This window comes from Salvelinus sp. IW2-2015, linkage group LG23 (assembly GCF_002910315.2).
Source record: "Salvelinus sp. IW2-2015 linkage group LG23, ASM291031v2, whole genome shotgun sequence".
NCBI lineage: Eukaryota > Metazoa > Chordata > Actinopteri > Salmoniformes > Salmonidae > Salvelinus > Salvelinus sp. IW2-2015.
Window position 1 is genome coordinate 38,742,627 of NC_036863.1, and position 23,059 is coordinate 38,765,685.

General features: G+C 44.3%; 1 protein-coding gene across 1 annotated transcript in view; it reads right to left on the reverse strand.

Moving 5' to 3' along the window:
• LOC111950740 (serine/threonine-protein kinase PAK 3-like) overlaps positions 1-23,059 on the reverse strand; it is a 61,024-nt gene that overhangs the window by 14,569 nt on the left and 23,396 nt on the right. The window contains 9 exon segments of the mRNA XM_070434606.1: positions 503-523; positions 526-597; positions 600-674; positions 1,314-1,461; positions 3,353-3,415; positions 4,594-4,631; positions 4,808-4,961; positions 5,406-5,506; positions 10,709-10,902. Coding sequence (XP_070290707.1) covers positions 503-523; positions 526-597; positions 600-674; positions 1,314-1,461; positions 3,353-3,415; positions 4,594-4,631; positions 4,808-4,961; positions 5,406-5,506; positions 10,709-10,880 — 844 coding nt within the window. The 5' untranslated portion in view covers positions 10,881-10,902.

Here is a 23,059-nt window from a genome sequence, read left to right on the forward strand (position 1 = left end):
GTGAGAGCATGACAATAGGGGGTCTAGGTCAGGCTGAGGCAACCACCACCACACCACCACAACACACACACACCACACACACACAACACACACACACAACACACACACACACACACACACACACACACACACACACACACACACACACACACACACGGAGAAGGCACCCCTGCATTACACACTCCTCTGCCCACGCCACTCAGGATGTGGCCCGCTGTGGGCATCGTACTGCAGCCAAATACACTGCTGCATGCTGAAAGGTTGGCCTGCTCAGTAGAGCACTGCTGATGTTTTTGGACAGGGACACAGGCAGCACTGCAGCACTCAGACTACGGAGGGCGCTTGGCCATCCTAAGGCTGTAATCTCTGGCTTACTGAGCAGCCCACACTAATCACTGCGTAGGATGGGTTTGGAGAACTAGACACACAACACACAGTACAGTTACAGCACACTCTCTATGGGACTCTCCATGCTCCATAGGTCCACAGAGAGACAACATACTCAGTCGCTCCAGAATCTCTCGTCTGTCATCTTGGACTTCTTCTTCTGCCGGTCGGTGTTGCGGTACAGAGTGCTGGACGTGTTCTCTGGCTGGCCTGGGACTCCGGTGGGGTTGTGACCTCCTTCACAGGGGCGGGAGGCGCCAAGGGCTCGATGACAGAGCGGGTGTATACTGTAACGGAAGCGGAAGCAGGACAACAGTCACAGTCAGAGAGGAGCAGGACACAGTCACGGTCAGAGAGGAGCAGGACAGTCACAGGTCACAGAGGAGCAGGACACAGTCAGTCAGAGGAGGAGCAGGACACAGTCACGGTCAGGAGCAGGATACTGTCACAGTCAGAGAAGAGTAGGACACAGTCACGGTCAGAGAGGAGCAAGGACAACAGTACAGTCAGAGGAGAGGACATGTCACAGTCAGAGAAGAGACAGGACACAGTCACGGTCAGAGAGGAGCAGGACACAGTCACAGTCACAGAGGAGCAGGACACAGTCACGGTCAGAGGAGCAGGAATCACTGTCACAGTCAGAGAAGAGCAGGACACAGTCACGGTCAGAGAGGAGCAGGACACAATCAAGGTCAGAGAGGAGCAGGACACAGTCACGGTCAGAGAGGAGCAGGACACAGACACAGTCAGAGAGGAGCAGGACAGACACAGTCAGAGAGGAGCAGGACAGACACTGTCAGAGAGGAGTAGGAAAACATGCATACTCTACAGCGCTGTAGTGAGTTGAGTTGTTGAGGTAGTAAGACTGTAAGTCTGTCTAGATCTGTAACAAGGTTTTAAGTCATCGTTCATAACCTCAGTGTGACTCACAGATTTAGTGTGCTCAGGTCGAGGTGCGATGACGGGCGGAAGCTCATTGTCATCATCTTCATCCTCCTCCTCTTCTTCCTCCTCCTCCTCCTCCTCCTCTGACACAGGGGGTGCTATAGGGGGCTCTGTGGATGTCTTTGCACCCTGAGGGGTAAAACAAGGGGTCAGTGAGGAGGTCTGTAGTATGTTGGACTGTGACAATCTGACACCGCTGGGACAGACTGCATCACTGGCATTATTGTCAATGGTTAGTCCAGGAACTCCTAATGTTCCATGTAATGAAGCATGTCCAAGCTCACAATAAACACCTCCTATTACAACAGGGTGCTCGGCTGTGAACTAGAATAGGGTCAAACAGAAAGATTGTAATGGATTTGACATGTGTAATTAGGAATGTAGGTATTCGACATGATCGGCTTGCTTAAACCTGGAGAGGATAGCTACTAGCATGGCTTATGGGCTGAGGTATGTACCAGAAAGAGAAAAGACAAGAGAGTGGGGTATGGCATGGATGGGATTTGGGTGGGGTTGGTGGGGGGGGTGTTGTAGAGTAGTTACAGGGTGAGGTTTGAGAGTGAATCATTTTACAGCAAAAACAGAGTTGAAATGAGAGTTAACAACAGAGATAAAATTAGAGTTAAAAACAGAGTTAAAATGAGAGTTAAGAACAGAGTTAAAATGAGAGTTAAAAACAGGGTTAAAATGAGAGTTAAAAACAGAGTTAAAATGAGAGTTAAATACAGAGTTAAATGAGAGTTAAAAACAGAGTTAAAATGAGAGTTAAAAACAGAGTTAAAATGAGAGTTAAAAACAGAGTTAAAATGAGAGTTAAAAACAGAGTTNATGAGAGTTAAAAACAGAGTTAAAATGAGAGTTAAAAACAGAGTTAAAATGAGAGTTAAAAACAGAGTTAAAATGAGAGTTAAAAACAGAGTTAAGAACAGTTCAAATGAGAAAACATGCTACAACAAGGCTAACAGGGATAATCTATGTTGTGATGTATTTGCGCGTCAGCTCATAGAACTGCATTACACAGCATACAGTTGGACCTGGAGAACCAAACATGCAAAACAAACCCCTGACCCAACACTTCAACTCCAACCAGAGCCACTAAAAACATCATCCAGTCTTACAGTACGGTAGGCCACAATACCAACTATGATGGTGGTGAAAGAGCCATGCAAAGGCCCCTCCCTGTCACTATTTGCTCCTCTGTAAATGATTTCTCATGTCTCTCCCCTCTGTACTGTACTCCATCATAAACACCATCATCTGGGTGAACCTGTTCTGTAAGGTGGGATAGATTTCATCCATCTCTAGCCTAAGTATGCAATGTAAGATGGCAAAGAACAGCCAAAGCAGCACAGCATAGCAATAGCGGTGACTAGCTGCAGGCTATGCAATGGTGGCAAGCCAGCAGTCCTTCGTTTAGCAGTGGAAGGTGGTTTGGTTTAAGCTCTGCCATGGGGGGATAAGAGGGGTCAGCGTTCTGAGAAGAGCCCGAGAGACAGAACAGATAGAGGTGAAGGCGGCAGAGGAGATGAGAGGCTAGCTGGCTAATGATAAGTAGCGCTAAGCTAGCAGGTTTCTACTGGGCCATGCGGCCAGATCTAAACAGCCGATGGCCTATTAAAGCAGGCACATATTGGCTACGTGGTGAACATGGGATCCGACATGCAGGAATGTGAGTATCGTCACAGCCCTCTCAGGCATGCGCCTCACAGCCCTGGCAGTTAAAGGATGGGCCATTTGGAATTGGTTAAGGAAATGCTTACAGCCAAGTGGTGAAATAGAGATGCATCCATGACATTAAATGTAGCCAGATTCAATTTAAATATAGAGAACGGCGATGTCTCTAAAATCTCAGACATTTGCGGTGGGCAAGTCATGTTCATTGGTAAGTCCTGTTCATTTTCATCCAATGGAGCCTGGACATCTGGGCAAATCTAGCATCAACAACAGTAAGAGTTCAAAATGGTTCAATTTAGAGTATAGCCAACGTAGAGGCATGTGGAAAGTAATATGGAGGAGTTACCTTGTCAAATAAGGCGCTGCAGGTTCTATGGCTGACAGGAGGCCCAGACGACAGCAGTCGGTTCTGAATGTGAAGGTTGAAAATGGGAGGATTTACTGAACACAGACCCACACAACATTACAGAGCAATGGACTGGACTACAGCGGGACAGGAGAGGGCAGAGGGCAGGGGACCACTACGGAGTGATGGGGAATAAATGACATCATCAACATCTAACTACAGATGAATGGATCCTCACATACTGAGGAGAGAATTTCATGGGTGAAGAGACACAAATCATGTTTTGGGGAGCGGAGATGCCAAGGGGATCACCACAGTGATATTAGTGGCAGAACCTTTTGCTTTCGGGACTGTAACTTAACACCACCGTGTTATTACATATATCAGAGGGCTGAGCGATTGGGAGGCGTGGTACCCACTGCCAGGCTCAGGAACCGGCTCCTTACGGACCTGCTCTATCAACACTTCGTCAGGACCCTCAGAGTGCTGGGAGTCAACAGACCGGCACAACCGCCTGGGAACAACAGCCTTCTCCAGACATGGCAGAACCATAATGGAGAAAAGGGCCTCCGTGCTCAGACCCAAGCCAGAGGTAAAGTACCATCAGACAGAAAGACTAAATGCAGGTGAGTGCACATGCCCTCTGAGTCTTCTTTCTCAGTCCACCAATGAAACGTTACTTTGACAGAGACACTGTCCAAAGAATGTGTAGTCAATAGCAACTTTCCCCCCCAAATCAAATCAAATCAAATTGTATTGGTCACATACACGTGGTTAGCAGATGTTAATACGAGTGTAGCGAAATGCTTGTGCTTCTAGTTCCGACTAGAACTTACCAGTCTAGCTATAATACAGTGAGGAGACTGGTTGCATCACTTGCGTAGACAGTTACCCGTACACAACTACCGATTAAGGGCCTATAGGGACAATGGTTTTCAAAATATATGAAATATGACAAAACGGTTCATTATTAAAATAAACTGAGCCATTGTGGCAGCCCAGAGAGAGTCATTAGGCTGATTTCCAAAGGGGACGTTTAGACTCTGAGACAGTCGTGTGAGGTCAGGGTAATGATAATAGACCGTCCTTGCTTACAGTCCTTACAAAAGCTCCGCAGCACTCTACGTCTGAGGAGAGAATACTACAACGCGTGCAAGCTCATAGTTGTTTCTCGTTCAACAAATGTGTACCAATTAGCTGTTGAGATGAAAGGAACATGTTGGAAATGGATGAGCACTTACCAGAGTGTTGACTGCTATGTATCCATGTGCAGATTTGTCTGAAAGAGAAAGGAATCATTGCCCCACGTCCAATTCTCTTACAGTGACAACACGCTGACATGTAGACTCTCCGATAAATAGTCAAAGCTTTTACTCAGTAGCACATTTTTCTTTTTCATTCAGAAAACGTAAGACAGCGAGATGATCTGAGCATTGTGTGTTTGTGTGTTCTCACCTCCGGAGGTGAAACTCATGTATTTCTGGTTGTTGACCGTCTCTTTGGAGTCGTAGAACTTGAGCACGTCCAGCACGGCCTGAGGGTTCTTCTTCTGCTCCAGCTTGGTGATGTTGGAGGTCTGAAGGAGCCGCGCCCACTGCTCTGGGATGCCCTGGGGGAGAGAGGTCACAGGTCATAGGTCAGGGGTTAGATCCACTCTTTGACCTCATTGCTACCGCCACTGCACACCTTTTCATGTTTGGGTTATAGTTAACAAGTAGTGGTAATATGGGTGATAAGGGTGTACTAACAGCTACTACTAGATACCTTCCTTGTCTGTGATATACTGTATAAAGACATGCACTGGAAGTACCTTGATCTGTCACTTAAAGATGTACTATTGGACTATAAATTATGCCTTCCTGTAATATACTTATGCTAAAATGTTTATTCTATTCTAATAAGCCATTTACTTTATGTTCGTATTCTTATCTTTTATTAGTTCTTATTGTTGTTGCATTGTCGAGAAGGAACCTGCAAGTAAGCATTTGGTTAGACGGTGAATACCACGTGTATCCTGTACATACGACTAAAACAATTAGAAACTGAAACTTACAGTGAACTCCCCTGTAACAGCGTCAAAACCAACATGGATGGTGTGCTCAAAGTCTGAAGGCAGGGAGATCTCAGGACGCTCCTTCTCCTTCTTCTTGTTTGCTGCACGGAGGAACAAAAGAACATGCAGATCTATTTATAATACATACACAAGGATTTTAAAGAGATGTACAGTGCCTTCGGAAAGTATTCAGACCCCTTGACTTTTTCCACATTTTGTTACATTACAGCCTTATTCTAAAATAGATTTTTTTTTAAATCCTCAGCAATCTACACACATCACCCCATAATGACAAAGCTAAAACAGGATTTTAGAAATGTTTGCACATTTATAAAAAATAAAAACACACCCATTGCCATGAGACTCGAAATTGAGCTCAGGTGCATCCTGTTTCCATTGATCATCCTTGAGATGTTTCTACAACTTGATTGGAGTCCACCTGTGGTAAATTCAAATGATTGGACATGATTTGGAAAGGCACACACCTGTCTATATAAGGTCCCACAGTTAACAGTGCATGTCAGAGCAAAAACCAAGCCATGAGGTTGAAAGAATTGTACATATATTTCGGAGACAGGAATGTGTCAAGACACAGATCTGGGGAAGGGTACCAAAACATGTCTGCAGCATTGAAGGTCCCCAAGAACAGTGTTGCCTCTATCATTCTTAAATGGAAGAAGTTTGGAACCACCAAGACTCTTCCTAGAGCTGGCCGCCCGGCCAAACTGATCAATTGGTGGAGAAGTGCCTTGGTCAGGGAGGTGACCAAGAACCCGATAGTCACTCTGATAGAGCTCTAGAGTTCCTCTGTGGAGATGGGAGAACCTTCCAGAAGAACAACCATCTCTGCAGCACTCCACCAATCAGGTCTTTATGGTAAAGTGGCCAGACGGAACCCACTCCTCAGTAAAAGACACACGCCAGCCTGCTTGGAGTTTGCCAAAAGGCACCTAAAGACTCTCAGACCATGAGAAACAAGATTCTCTGGTCTGATGAAACCAAGATTGAACTCTTTGGCCTGATTGCCAAGCATCAGGCCTGGAGGAAACCTGGCACCATCCCTACGGTGAAGCATGGTGGTGGCAATCATGCTGTGGGAATGTTTTTCAGCTGCAGGGACTGGGAGACTAGTCAGGATCAAAGCAAAGATGAACAGAGCAAAGTACAGAAAAATCCTTGATGGAAACCTTCTCCAGAGTGCGTAGTACCTCCAACTGGGGGCAAAGGTTCACATTCCAACCAGACAACGACACTAAGCACACAGCCAAGACAACGCAGGAGCTGCTTCTGAGCAAGTCTCTGAATGTCCTTGAGTGGCCCAGACAGAGCTCGGACTTGAACCCAATCGAACATCTCTGGAGAAACCTGACTATAGCTGTGCAGCAACACTCCCCATCCAACTTGACAGAGCTTGAGAGGATCTGCAGAGAAGAATGGGAGAAACTCCACAAATACAGGAAAGCTTGTAGCATCATACCCAAGAAGACTCAAGGCTGTAATCGCTGCCAAAGTTGCTTCAACAAAGTATTGAGTAAAGGGTCTGAATACTTACAGTACCAGTCAAAAGTTTGAACACTCCTACTCATTCAAGCGTTTTTCTTTATTTTTACAATTTTCTACAATGTAGAATAATAATGAAGACAACAAAACTATGACATAACACATATGGAATCATGTAGTAACCAAGAAAGTGTTAAACAAATCAAAATATATTATATATTTCAGATTCTTCAAAGTAGCCACCCTTTGCCTTGATGACAGCTTTTCACACTCGTGGCATTCTGTCAACCAGTTTCACCTGGAATGCTTTTCCAACAGTATTGAAGGAGTTCTCACATATGCTGAGCACTTGTTGGCTGCTTTTCCTTCATTCTGCGGTCCAAATGGCAAGTGTCTTCACTGACATTTTCAACCTCTCCCTGACTGAGTATGTAATACCTACATGTTTCAAGCAGGCCACCATAGTCCCTGTGCCCAAGGAAGCGAAGGTAACCTGCCTAAATAATTACCGGCCCTTAGCACTGACGTCGGTAGCCATGAAGTGCTTTGATAGGCTGGTCATGCCTCACATCAACAGCATCCTCCTGGATAACCTAGACCCACTCCAATTCGTATACCGCCCCAACAGATCCACAGATGACGCAATCTCAATCGCACTCCACACTACCCTTTCCCACCTGGAAAAGGGTAGAATGTGAGAATGCTGTTCATTGACTACAGCTCAGCGTTCAACACCATAGTGCCCATGAAGCTCATCACTAAGCTAAGGACCCTGGGACTAAACACCTCCCTCTGCAACTGGATCCTGGACTTCCTGACGGGCCGCCCCCAGGTGATAAGGGTAGGCAACAACAAGTCTGCCACGCTGATCCTCAACACTGGGGCCCCTCAGGGGTGTGTACTTAGTCCCCTCCTGTACTCCCTTTTCATCCACGACTGCGTGGCCAAACACGACTCCAACACCATCGTTAAGTTTGCTGACAACACAACAGTGGTAAGCCTGATCACCGACAACGAAGAAAAAGCCTATAGGGAGGAGGTCAGAGAACTGGCAGTGTAGTGCCAGGACAACAACCTCTCCCTCAATGTGAGCCAGACAAAGGAGCTGATTGTGGACTACAGGAAAAGGCGGCCCGAACAGGCCCCCATTAACATCAACGGGAATGTAGTGGAGCGGGTCAAGAGTTTCAAGTTCCTTGGTGTCCACATCACCAACAAACTATCATGGTCCAAACACACCAAGACAGTTGTGAAGAGGGCAAGACAAAACCTTTTCCCCCTCAGGAGACTAAAAGGATTTGGTATGGGTCCCCAGATCCTCAAAATGTTCTACAGCTGCACCATCAAGAGCGTCCTGACCGGTTGCATCACCGCCTGGTCAGGCAACTGCTCGGCATCTGACCGTAAGGCGCTACAGAGGGTAATGCGTACGACCCAGTACATCACTGGGGCCAGGCTTCCTGCCATCCAGGACCTATATAATAGTCAGCGGAAAGCCCATAAAACTCCAGTCACCCAAGTCATAGTCTGTTTTCTCTGCAACCGTATGGCAAGCGGTACCGGAGCGCCAAGTCTAGAACCAAAAGGCTCCTTAACAGCTTCTACCCCTAAGCCATAAGACTGCTGAACAATTAATCAAATGGCCACCGGACTATTACATTGACCCCCCACACCTCCATTTGTTTGTTGTACTGTACACTGCTGCTACTCGCTGTATATTATCTATACTCCACCCCTACCTACATGTACAAATTACCTCAACTAACCTGTATCCCCGCACACTGACTCGGTACCGGTACCCCCTGTATGTAGCCTCATTATTGTTACGTAATTGTGTTACTCTTAATTATAATTTTTTTACTTTCGTTTATTTGGTAAATATTTTCTTAGCTCTTCTTGAACTGCACTGGTTAAGGGCTTATAAGTAAGCATTTCACGGTAAGGTCTACACTTATTGTATTCGGCGCATGTGACAAAAAGTTTGATTTTAACTCATCCCAAACCATCTCAATTGGGTTGAGGTCGGGTGATTGTGGAGGTCAGGTCATCTGTTACAGCACTCCATCACTCTCCTTCTTGGTCAAATAGCCCTTACACAGCCTGGAAGTGTGTTGGGTCATTGTCCTGTTGAAAAACAAATTATAGTCCCACTAAGCCCAAACCAGATGGGATGGCGTATCGCTGCAGAATGCTGTGGTAGCCATGCTGGTTAAGTGTGCCTTGAATTCTAAATAAATCACAGACAGTGTCACCAGCAAAGCACCCCGACACCATCACACCTCTTCCTCCATGCTTCACGGTGGGAACCACACATGCGGAGATCATCCGTTCACCTACTCTGCGTCTCACAAAGACACGACGGTTGGAACCAAAAATCTCACATTTGGACTCATCAGACCAAAGGACAGATTTCCACCAGTCTAATGTCTATTGCTTGTGTTTCTAGACACAAGCAAATCTCTTATTATTATTGGTGTCCTTCAGTAGTAGTTTCTTTGCAGCAATTCGTCCATGAAGTCCTGATTCACACAGTCTCCTCTGAAGAGTTGATGTTGAGATGTGTCTGTTACTTGAACTCTGTGAAGCATTTATTTGCTGCAATTTCTGAGGCTGGTAACTCAGATGAGCTTATTCTCTGCTGCAGAGGTAACTCTGGGTCTTCCTTTCCTGTGGCGGTCCTCATGAGAGCCAGTGTCATCATAGCGCTTGATGGTTTTTGCGACTGCACTTGAAGAAACGTTCAAAGTTCTTGACATTTTCCAGATTGACTGACCTTCATGTCTTAAAGTAATGATAGACTGTCGTTTCTCTTTTCTTATTTGAGACAATATGGACTTGGCCTTTTACCAAATAGAGCTATCTTCTGTATACCACCCCTACCTTGTCACAACACAACTGATTGGCTCAAACTTATTAAGAATAAATTCCACAAATTAACTTTTAACAAAGCACCCCTGTTCATTTAAATGCATTCCAGGTGACTACCTCATGAATCTGGTTGAGAGAATGCCAAGAGTGTGCAAAGCTGTCAAGGCAAAGGGTGGCTACTTTGAAGAATCTCAAATATAAAATATATTTTGATTTGTTTAATAGTTTTTTGGTTACTACATGATTCCATATGTGTTATTTCATAGTTTTGATGTCTTCACTATTACTCTACATTGTAGAACATAGTAAAAATAAAGAAAAACCCTTGAATGAGTATGAATAAGTGTTTCCAAACTTTTGACTGGTACTGTTTATAAAATGTTATTTTTTAGTTTTACATTTTTAATAAAAAACTATTTTTGCTTTGTCATTATCGGGTATTGTGTGTCGATTGAAAAAACAATTTAATACATTTTAGAATAAGGCTGTAACCTAACAAAATGTAGAAATGGTCAAGGGGTCTGAATACTTTCCGAATGCACTGTACGTTAAAATCGGTGTCATTATTCTTGAACAGTGATTTTCAATATTTTTTGAATAAGAACTGTGTTTACAAGGATTATATGGCTCTAGCAACTTTTATATAACTGAGATTGTTTCACTTTTTTGCCGAGGGCAGAGCTAAAAATAAATACAATACCCATATCCCAAATTGCATAGCTCAGAGAGGGCTCCTAACCCTAATAAAACAGTGATGTTACTCTATCACTGATCAACGGGTTCCTTGTTTTCACTTGACCTCGTGAGCCAGTGAGGATGTCTCGGGTTTCGTGGAAACTACAGGCCTAGTTTTTCATATTTAGGTGACGTGGTCAGGACATACTCAGGGCCCTAGTTCTATACTACAGTAAAGGGTGATGCAGATGTCTACTCACTCTTGTCTCCTCCAGGGAAGATGGAGCGCAGGCGAACCTTCTTGTTCTTCTCTTCAGGAGCCATTGGGAGAGGTTTGGAGCCGTGATTCACTGATGAAGAGTCTCGGGAACTACTGTTCATTCTCAAGGGAGGGGCTGGCGGTTTCTCTTCAATATCGACACTATCGGACATCTTTAGTAACACTCACAGTATCCTAGGACGAAGGGGAAAAACAAGAGAGAGGGAAGTTTAGCATGAGGCTATGATAGAAAATAAAGTAAGGGATTCTTAGGATCAAAGTGGAAAGAGAGAAGAGAGCCATGCCTACAGGCTCTCCTCTGAAATATCAAAATATACTCGAAATCCACCACTCCCTCTGCACACTGCAGGCTTTAAACAGATCAACATCCATCCCACATTTAAAGTTTTTTTTTCATTCCAAATAACTGAATCAAGAAATGTGAGGAATGTTGTAATGGTTTTGAACTTGAGTACAAATACTGTAAGACTTTGTCAGGCGTTCAACAAAACTCTACAAGGTAATAGTCTTTGGATGGCTGTCTGTCTGCCCCTCACTGTGTAATCTTTGCTGTCAGTAGAGGCATGAGCAGCCTCAAGCCAGCGTGTTTTAATCTCCATGGGTCACAAGAAGGGCTCTCTGTGCTCCAGGGGGGCACAATATCCCATAATCTGTCTTTACTTAGACCTACAACTTCCTGTCATAGTTTCACTCTCTGGTTCCTAATCTTTTTCTTGAAGGAAGGCCTCTGTGTTCAGGAACTACTCTGTGTTCAGGAACTACTCTGTGTTCAGGAACTACTCTGTGTCCAGGAACTACTCTGTGTTCAGGAACTACTCTGTGTTCAGGAACTACTCTGTGTGCAGGAACTACTCTGTGTTCAGGAACTACTCTGTGTAATGTTTTAGATCTGCCGTGTGCCAGAGGGAAAAACAATCCAATCACAAGATTTACAGACTGGAAAACATCTAGCTACAAAAGCATGTTTAAATCTAAATGACTACATTCAACAGAAGCTCCAAGTAGATTACGGATCTTTGCTGAGATCATCGTCTGCTGAGATGATGGAGAGAAACTGACAAGAAAGTGTATAGTATGGAGACTGCAGCCCATCGACTTACATTCATCTAGGGGGAGATAAGTCCACTAGTACACACATCTGACTTCATTAGGAAGCATCTGTAAACAGAATGTTTAGTCCTCAGCATAGCCAAACCGTTACATCCCTGATGTAAAATCCTGGACTACTGTGCTATTGCAGTTGCAGCCTATACAGTATTTTCCATGTGTAACCTGATAATCAGAGATTCAACCAAGCCTCAGTACAAACAGACGCTCCCAGTTATTAAAACACACTTGACATTCAAATCGATCAATGTTTATGTAGGCCCACGACGAAACATGCTTCAGAAACATATCTCACCATTTGCAGTGTATGTCACATTGTGTTCCATTACATTGCTGTGCCTGTCACACTTCACACACCATCCTCTTAGGCATCTCTGTTCTAAATGTGAATATGTGAGGCGGACGTTTGGGCCAGCGATTTAGAATGTGTGTTATAGGGCATGGCTGCTCAGCTGCAGCAAGGGTAGGGCCCAGTAAGGGTAGGGCCTAGGTTAGGAGCTAAGGTTAGGGCAGTAATATCATATGAAGCAGAGGTTCCAACAGAGTTTCTTATTTCTCTCTGCTGCTCTCTTACATTGTTATTGCAGCTGTGGGCTTTTGAAGCCCTCTCCTGGAGCATCAGGACCAGGGTAATATAATGAGAGTGACAGGAGCATGCTCTGCATAGTAAACAGTAGGCCCTCTAGGAATGGCAGCAGCATACAGGACAGTGACACAGATCTGCAGCTTGCAGTAAAGCAGACCCCTAGTTAGGGATTCCAACTACATCAGGAACATTGGCCTATTTAGGTAATGTGGAGAGGTCTCCCGGATAAAGATGGGATAGCCATCTGGAAGAATCTATGGGGATTAATCTGTGCAAGTTAAGGTTAGGCTCAAGACAGTATACTCATTGTCAACCTGAACCCTGTTGACTACAGTTTGAGATGAGGAGAACAGCTACAGATTCAGTTAAATTAGGGTAATTCCCTCTCCCAACGTAAACAAGTGAAAGTCAATGAAGCGCAACCTTCAAGAGACAGCACATTTTTCTCAGGCTGTTAGAAGGACGCGAGCTAATGAGCTGTTTGGCGCTGGAACGGTGCTAATGATGTCCAATGACTTTGTTCGACTGTGAAATCGCAACCGGGATATGAAGAGTGAGAGCTGGGCTACATGTTCATATCTCTCATCCCCTCCCTCATCCTCAAGCCTTCCATCCTCCATCTTAGGCTCTTTTCACAGCCTCGCCCTGAGGCCCATCATGTGATTTACAGTCCAAAAGTCTCAGGGCCACACAGCCTCTTAGACTGGAGACCTACATTAGTGAACAAAGGCCACCAGGCAGCACAGGATACACTCCCGGACAACTTGCAAATGTCTGTCTGTGTGTGTGTCAAATCAAATCGAAGCTTATTGGTCGCGTATACAGTTTAGCAGATGTTATAGCTGGTGCGGCGAAATGCTTATGTTACTAGCGCCTAAAAATACAGTAAAACGTCAAACAAGTTCACAAATGATTTTAATGTAAAAAAAAAAAAAAAAGTACAAGAAAGTAGAACAAGAAATGAAAAATGAACGTCGGGACGAATCCAATTAACAAATCAGATAGCACTGTAACATTAATAAAAATGCAATCTATACGCACATACAGAGGATGAATTTACACCAGATGTACTAAGAATAATATGTACATTAATAGATATATTAGAGTGAGCTATATCAAGAATCCAGTATATGCGGTGTGTAAAACAGTGTAACTAAATACAAAGTACAGTAGTAGAAATATTAGAATGAGCTATGTCGGGAATACAGTATTGAAAGAGATGGAGACCTGCACACTGTCGAAAAATGAATAAATCCAAAACTGAGGCTTGAATGCAAAAAAAGATATGTTTATCAGAACATCATGGTGCGCAAAAAATCATAGTGCAAGAAAGGGCCTAAATGAAAGGTGAAAACAATCACAAGCGTTGCAGGAATACAGTTTTTGTGAAACATTGTGAAACGGGAAGTGTCCAGTGGTTCAATGTCTCTATGACATGGGACAGCAGTGTTTGCTGTGTGTGAGTGGGTGAGTGTGTATGTGTGTGTGTTTGTGAGTATGAAGTGTGTGTGATAGCTTGTGTGCGTTTTGTGTGAGTGAGTTTGCATAACCTGGTAGATGGCTAGTAATCGCTGTTCAACAGTCTGATGGTCTGGTGATAGAAGCTGTTCAACAGTCTGATGGCCTGGTAATATAATCTGTTCAACAGTCTGATGGTAATAGAAGCTGTTCAACAGTCTGATGCCTGGTAATAGAGATCTGTTCAAAAGTCTGATGGTCTGGGGCATAGAAGCTGTTCAACAGTCTGATGGCCTCGGTAATATATCTGTTCAACAGTCTATGCTGGGATGAAGCTTCAAGTCTGATCGTAAATGCTATGTTGGGATGCCGTTCAACAGTCTGATGGCCTGGTAATAGAAGCTGTTCACACGTTCTGCATGGCCTGTAATAGAATCTGTTCAACAGTCTGATGGTACTGATAGAACCTGTTCAAGCAGTCCCCTGATGGTTCCTGGTAATAAACTGTTCAACAGTCCTGATGGTCTACAGAAGCTGTTTCAACAGCTCCGAATGGTCTGGTACAGAAGCTGTTCAAAGTCTGATGGCCTGGGAATAGAATCGTTCCGTCATGTATGACCTAATCGATGTGTATGAGCTGTTCAATTGATGTCTGGTAAAAGAAGCTGTTCAAAGTCTGCATGGGTCTGGTAACTAGAAGCTGTTTCAACAGTCTGTATGGCCTGGAAAGAAGTTTGTTCTGCAATCAGTCTGATGGTCTGGTAATAAGAACTGTTCAATAAGTCCGATGGTCTGGTAAATAGCAGCTGTTCAACAGTCTGATTGGCCTGGGTGAATAGAAGTGTTACACTAGTCCTGATGGTCTGGTAATAGAAGGCTGTTCTCAAAGTCTGATGCCTGGTGGATAGAAGCTGTTCAACATCTGATGGCCTGGTATAGAAGCTGTTGCAACACGTCTGATGGTCTGGTAATAGAAGCTGGTTTTCAACAGTTGATGGCGTCGGTAAATGAAAGCTGTTCAATCAGTCTGATGGCTTCTGGTGATAATACGTGTTAACAGATTGTGGTCTGTGTAATAGAAGCTGTTAACGTAGTCGTGTAATAGTCATGGTAGCTATAGAAGCTGTTCAACAGTCATGTGTAATCGAGGTTCATTGTGGTTAATAGAAGCCTGTAATCTCTGATGGCTAATAGAACGTTCAATAGTTGTTGGCCTGGTTATAGAAGCTGTTCACAGTCTATGGTCTGGTAATGAAGCTGTTCACAACAGTTTGATGTGTCTGGGTAATAGAAGCTGTTTCGTTAACAGTTACCTGATGGTGCTGGTAATAGAAGCTGTTGTAACAGTGTCTGATGGTCTGGTAATAGAAGCTTGTCTCACAGTCTGAATGTCTGGTTAATAGCAAAGCGTTTCAATAGTCCTGATGGTCTGGTGATAGAAGCTGTTCAACAGTCTGATGGCCTGGTGGGATAGTAAGCTGTTTTAACAGTACTGATGGCCTGGTGATAGAAGCTGTTAACAGTTGATGGTCCTGGTGATAGAAGCTTTCAACAGTCCGAGTGCCTGGTGATAGAAGACTGTTTATTTAAGTCTGAATGGTCTGGTAATAGAAGCTGGTTCAACAGTCTGATGGTCTGGTAAAGATGCCGTTTATAGTCTGATGGTCTGGTGCATAGAAGCTGTTCTTATTAACACCACAGTACTGTATTGATTGGGGATCCTGGTAATAGAGCTGTATCAACAGTCTGAATGGCCTGGTAATAGAAGCTGTTCTCAACAGTCTGAATGGTCTGGTATAGAAGCTGTCATGGTATCACGTCTGATGGTTGTGTAATAGAGCTGTTCAACAGTCACTGATGGTATCACTGGTAATAGAGCGTCGTGGCTGCTTAACTAAGGCATGATGCTGTCTGGTATAGAATTGCTGTTCCAAAAGTCTGGGAATTGGTTCTGGTAATAATAAAGCTTGTTCAACCCAGTTTGATGGTTCATGCGCTAAATCGTAGAGCTATTCAACAACACAGTTTTTTACATGATGGCGTGGTAATGAGAAGCTGTTCAAAACAGTACTGATGGTCTGGGTAATAGAAAGCTGTACTATCAAACCAAGTCTGGACTGGTCTGGTAAATAAGAAGCCGTATTCAAAGTCTGATGGTCTGGGAATCGAATAGCTGTTCAACAGTCGATGGCCTCGGGTAATAGAAGCTGTTCAACCAAGTTTGATCTGGTCCCAGGATGAATAGATAGCTGTTCAACAGTCTTGATGGTCTGGTGGATAGAAGCTGTTCAACGTCTGATGGTCTGGTGATAGGAAGCTGTTCAACTTAGTTCTTGATGGCTCCCTGTGATCCAGACGGACTTGTACAGTTATTAGTTCATGGATCGGGTCTGGTAATTATTAGAAGCTGACCATTCATAAAGTCCTGATGGCTGGTAATGGAGAGAGCGTGGTTCAATTAGTCTGATAGTCGGCGGTGATAGAAGCTGTTGCCCATTCACCAGTCTGATGGCTGGTAATGGAGAAGCTGGTTCAACAGTCTGATGGTCGTGGTAATAGAAGCTGTTTCAACAGTCTGATTGTCTGGTAATAGAAGCGCGTGTCAATAGCCCTGACTGAGCCTGGTTATAAAGAAGCTGTTACAACAGTCGTGAGGTTCATGGTATAAACCTGGTCAACAGTACACAGACCCTTTTGCTGGGTGCTGGTAAGGTAGATAGCTGTTCAACAGTCTGATTGTCTGGTAATACGAAGTTTTCCCAACCAGTCTGATGCCTGGTGAAGAAGCGTCTCACCCCAGTCTGATGGTCTGGGATAGAAGCTGTCCTCCAGCCTTGATGGTTGGTGATAAGAAGCTGCTTCAACAGTCTGATGGCTGGTGAAATAGAAAGACTGTATATTCGTCTGATGGTCTGGTAAGAGCTATGTTAACAGTCTGATGGCCTGGTGATAGACTGTTTCAACAGTCTTGATGGCTGGTAAAATGCAACTCTTCAACAGTCTGATGGCCTGTAATAGAAGCTGTCACATTTAGTCTGATGCGTCGGTAATAGAAGCTGTTTCGAACAGTACTGATGGTCTGGTAAAGAAGCTGTTCAACAGTCTGAGGGTCCTGGTAATAGAAGCTGTTCAACAGTCCCTGATGGCTGGTATAGAAGCCGTTCAAATATCTGATAGTGTGGTGATAGAAGCTTTCAACAGTCTAAGGCCGGGGTGGTAATAGAAGCTGTTCAACAGTCTGATGGTCTGGTCAATGAGCTGTTCAACAGTCTGATGGTCGGTAATGAAGCCGTTCAATAGTCTGATGGCCTGCTTATAGACGCTTGTTTCAACAGTACTGATGGTCTGGGTGATAGAAGCTGTCAAACAGGTCTGAGCGCCTGTATATAATCTGTTCAACAGTCTGAATGGTACATAGAAGCTGTTCAACAGTCTGATGGTCTGTAAAAGAAGCTGTTCAACAGTCTGATGTCTGGTGATAGAAGCTGTCAAACTCTGATGGCCCTGGTATAGAAGACTGTTTATTAGTCTTGATGTCTGGTAATAGAAGCTGTTCAACAGTCTGATGGTCTGGTACTAGATGCGTTCATAGTCTGATGGTCTGGTGATAGAAAGCTGTTCAAAGTCCTGATGGCCTGGTAATATAATTGTCAATCAGTGATGGTTAGCGTAACAGTCTGATGGCCTGGTAATAGAAGCTGTTCAACAAGTCTGATGTCCTGGTAATAGGAAGCTGTTCAAAAGTCTTGATGGTCTGGTAGATAGAGGCTAGTTCACAGCTGATGGTCCTGGTAATAGAAGCTCTGTTCAAAGTCTGATGGGTATAGAAGCTGTCAACAGTCTGATGGTCTCGGTAATAACAAGTTGTTCAAGCAGTCTGATGGCTGGTTAATGAAACTATTCAAAACAGTCTGATGTCGACATAGACGCTGTTCACAGTCTGATGGTTGGTAATAGAAGCTGTCAACAGTCTGATGGTCTGGTAAATGAGAAGCGTTCAAAGTCTGATGGTCTGGATGAGACAGCTGTTCAACAGTTAGATGGCCTGGTAATAGAAGTTCTCAATAGTTTGATGAGCTGGTAATAGAAGCTTTCAAAGTCTGATTCGGGTAGCCTGTCAGTCCATCGTGATAGAAGCTGTTCAACAGTCTGATGGCCTGGTAATAGAGAGTGTTTCATATCAGTCTGTAACTGTCATGTCGATTGGTAATAGAAGCTGTTCAACAGTCTGATGGCCTGGTAATAGAAATGTCGTCCGTGTCTAATAGTAGCTGATTAGACATCTGGCTGGTGATAGAAGCTGTTCAACAGTCTGATGGCCTGGTAATAGAAGCTGTTCAACAGTCTGATGGTCTGGTAATAGAAGCTGTTCAACAGTCTGATGGTCTGGTAATAGAAGCTGTTCATAGCTCTGATGGCCTGGTATAGAAGCTGTTCAACAGTCTGATGGTCTGGTAATAGAAGCTGTTCAACAGTCTGATGGCCTGGTAATAGAAGCTGTTCAACAGTCTGATGGTCTGGTAAATAGAGCTGTTCAACAAGTCTGATGGCCTGGTATAGAAGCTGTTCAACAGTCTGATGGTCTGGTAATAGAAGCTGTTCAACTAGGTCTGCTGTGCTGGTGTATAGAAGCTGTTTCAACAGTCTGATGGCCTGGTAATAGAAGCCTGTTTATAGTCTGATGGTCTGGTAATAGAACAAGCTGTTCCAACAGTCTGATGGCCTGGTGATAGAAGACTGTTCACAGTCTGATGGCCTGGTGATAGAGCTGTTCAACAGTCTGATGGAGTCTGGTGAACAGTCTAAGAAGCTGTTTCATGTCATTGACTGTCTTGGTAATAGAAGCTGTTCAACAGTCTGATGGTCTGGTAATAGAAGCTGTTCAACAGTCTGATGTCTGGTAATATCAGAAGCTGTTCAACAGTCTGATGGTCCTGGTAATAGAAGCCTGTTCAAACATAGTCTGATAGCGTCTGGTAATAGAAGCTGTTCAACAGTCTGATGGTCTGGGTAACTAAGAAGCTGTTCAACAGTCTGATGGTCTGGTAATAGAAGCCGTTCAATAGTCCTGATTCTGGCCTGGTTATGAAGCTGTTCAACCAGTCTGATGGTCTGGTAATAGAAGCTGTTCAAACAGTCTGATGGCCCTGGTTAAATAAACTGTTCAACAGTCTGATGGAAATAGAAGCTGTTCCAACAGTCTGAATGGTAATAGAAGCTGTTCAACAGTCTGATGGTCTGGTAATAGAAGCGTTCAACAAGTCCTGATGGTCTGGGGATAGAAGCTGTTCACAGTCTGATGGCCTGTAAAACTGTTAACAGTCTGATGGTAATAGAAGCTGGTTCAACAGTCTGATGGCGCTGGTAAGATAGAAGCTGTTCAACAGTCTGATGGTCCTGGTAATAGAAATCTGCTTGTTCAACAGTCCTGTGGTAATGAGCTGGTTCAACAGTCGATGGCGGAATAGAGCTGTTCAACAGTCTGATGGTCCTGGTAATAGAAGCTGTTTCACAGTCTGATGGTCTGGTAATAGAAGCTGTCAAGTCTGATGGCTGGTAATAGAAGTGTTCAATTCTGATGGTCTGGTAATAGAAGCTGTTCAACAGTCTGATGGTTGTATAGAAGCCTGTTCAACAGTCTGGATGGCCTGGTAGATAGAAGTGTTCAACAGTCTGATGGTCTGGTAATAAAGCCGTTCAAAGTCTGATGGTCTGGTAATAGAAGCTGTTCAAACAGTCTGATGGCTGGTAATAGAAGCTGTTATCAACAGTCTGATGGCTGGTAATAGAACTGTTCAACAGTCCTGAATGTCTTGGTATAGAAGCTGTTCAACAGTCTGATGGCTGGTATAGAAGCCTGTTCAACAGTCTGATGTCTGGTGATAGAAGCTGTTCAACAGTCTGATGGGCCTGGTAATAGAAGCAGCTGTTTATTAAGTCCTGATGGTCCGGTAAAGAGTTTCAACAGTTGATGGCTGGTAATAGAGCTGTAACAGTCTGATGGTCTGGTAATAGAAGCGTTCAAGTCTGATGGCCTGGTTAAGAGCTGTTCACGCTGATGGTCGGTAATAGAAGCGTTCATGTCTGAGGTCTGGTAATAGAACGTCACAGTCTGATGGCCTGGTAAGAAGCTGTTCACAGTCGGTGCCTGGTATAGAAGCTGTTCAACAGTCTGATGGTCTGGTGATAGAAGCTGTTCAACAGTCTGATGGCCTGGTGAATAGAAGCTGTTAAGTCTGATGGCTGGTAATAGAAGCTCGTTCAACAGTCTGAATGGCCTGGTGATAGAAGCTGTTCACGCTGATGGCCTGGTAATAGAAGCTCATTCACAGTCTGATGGGCCTTTAATAGGTTTGTTCAATAGTCTGATTCGTTGGTGATAGAGCTGTTCAACAGTCTGATGGTCTGGTAATAGAAGCTGTTCAACAGTCTGATGGTCTGGTAATAGAAGCTGTTCACAGTCTGGATGGTCTGGTAATAGAAGCCGTTTATAGTCGATTTTTCTGGTGATGAGAAGCTGTTCAACAGTCTGATGCCTGGTAATAGAAGCTGTTCAACAGTCTGATGGCCTGGTGAATAGAAGCTGTTCACCAGTCTGATGCTCGGTAATAGAAGCTGTTAACAGTCTAATGGTCTGTAATAGAAGCTGTATCACAGTCTGATGGTCTGGTAATAGAAGCCAGTTCAACAGTCTGATGGCCTGGTAATAGAAGCTGTTCAACAGTCTGATGGCCTGGTGAGTAGAAGCTGTTTAACAGTCTGATGGCTGGTGATAGAAGCTGTTCAACAGTCTGGATGGTCTGGTGATAGAAGCTGTTCAACAGTCTGATGGCCTGGTGATAGAAGACTGTTATTAGTCTGATGTCTGGTAATAGAAAGCTGTTCAACAGTCTGATGGTCTGGTAATAGATGCCGTATCATAGTCTGATGGTCTGGTGATAGAAGCTGTTCAACAGTCTGATTGGCCTGGTAATGGAAGCTGTTCAACAGTCTGATGGCTCGTAATAGAAGCTGTTCAACAGTCTGATGGTCTGGTAATAGAAGTGTTTCAACAGTCTGATGGTCTGTAATAGAAGCTGTTCACAAGTCTGATGGTCTGTAATAGAAGCCGTTCAATAGTCTGAGGCCTGGTATAGAAGCTGTTCAACAGTCTGATGGTCTGGGTAATATAAGCTGTTCAACAGTTTGATGGTCTGGTAATAGAAAGCTATTCAACAGTCTGATGGTCGTGGTAATAGAAAGCTGTTCAACAGTCTGATGGTCTCTGGTATAGAAGCCGTTCAACATCTGATGGTCTGTATAGAAGCCTCTTCAAAGTTGATGGTCTGGGGATAGACAGCTGTTCAACAGTTCTGATGCTGGTATAGAAAGCTGTTCAACAGTTTGATGGCCTGGTGATAGAAGCTGTTCAACAGTCTGATGGTCTGGTGATAGAAGCTGTCACACAAGTCTGATGGTCTGGTGATAGAAGCTGTTCAACAGTCTGATGGCCTGAGTGATAGCAGACTGTTTATTATGTCTGATGGTCTGGTAATAGAGCCTGTTGAAAAAGTCTGATGGCCCTGTGATAGAAGCTGCTTCAAAGTCTGATGCGCTGGTAATAGAAGCCTCTTCAACAGTCTGATGGGGTTCTTCTGTGAATAGAAGCTGTTCTAAAGAGTCTGATGGAGTCTGGTTAATAGAAGCTGTTCAAACAGTCTGATGGTCTTGGTAATAGTAAGCTGATCAACGAGTCTGATGGGTCTGGTAATAGAAGCGTCAATAGTCTGATAGTCTGGTGATAGAACTGTTTCAACAGTCTGATGGCTGTAATACAACAGCTGTTCAACAGTCTGGGTCTGTAATAGAAGCCGTTCAATAGTCTGATGGCCTGGTTATTAGAAGCTGTTCAACAGTCTGATGGTCTGGTAATAGAAGCTGTTCAACAGTTGATGGCTCTGGTAATAGAAGCTGTTCAACATCTATGGTCTGGTATGAAGCTGTTCCACCAGTCTGATGGCCTTGATAGAAGCTGTTCAACAGTCGATGGCTGGTGATAGAAGCTGTTCAACAGTCTGATGGTCTGGTAATAGAAGCGTTAACAGTCTGATGTCTGGTAATAGAAGCTGTTCAACAGTCTGATGGTCTGGTAATAGAAGCTGTTCAACAGTCTGATGGCCTGGTAATAGAAGCTGTTCAACAGTCTGATGGCCTGGTGATAGAATGCTGTTCAACAGTCTGATGGTCTGGTGATATGAAGCTGTTCAACAGTCTGATGGCCTGGTGATAGAAGCTGTTCAAAAGTCTGATGTCTGGTATAGAGCTGTTTCAACAGTCTGATGGCCTGGTGATAGCAGCTGCTTTATAGTCTGATGGTCTGGTAATAGAAGCTGTTCAACAGTCTGATGCCTCGGTGATAGAAGCTGTTCAAAGTCTGATGGTCTGGTGATAGAAGCTGTTCAACAGTCCTGGATGGCGCGGTAATAGAAGCTCTTCAACAGTCTGATGGCCTGGTAATAGAAGCTGTTCAATAGTCTGAGGTCTGTGTAGACTCTGCAACAGTCGATGTATCAATAGCGTCTGATGGCTGGTAATAGAAGCTGTCAATATAGTCTGATGGTCTGTGTAATAGAAGCTGTTCAACAGTCTGATGGCTCTGGTAATAGAAGCTGTTCAACAGTCTGATGGTCTGGTGATAGAAGCTGTTCAACAGTCTGATGGCCTGGTAATAGAAGCCTGTTCAACAGTCTGATGCGCCTGGTAATAGAAGCTGTTCAACAGTCTGATGGCCTGGTAATAGAAGCTGTTCAACAGTCTGATGGCCTGGTAATAGAAGCTGTTCAATAGACTGATGGCCTGGTAATAGAAGCAGTTTTTTTGTCTCTCGGCCTTGGCACTGATGCATCTGTACTGACTCCGTCTGTCAGACGGTAGCAGAGTAAACAGTCTGTGGCTCGGGTCCTTAATTATCTTCTTGGCCTTCCTTTGACACAGAGTGCTGTAAATGTCTTGGAGGGCAGGCATCGTGCCCCCGATGATGCGTTGGGCTGACCGCACAGAGCAATGCGGTTGAGGGCGGTGCGGTTGCCATATCAGGCAGTGATGCAGCCCGACAGAATCTGTAGAAGCTCGTGAAGGTCCTAGGGGTCATGCCAAATTTCTTCAGCTGACTGAAGTTGTAGGGGCGCTGTTGTCCTCACC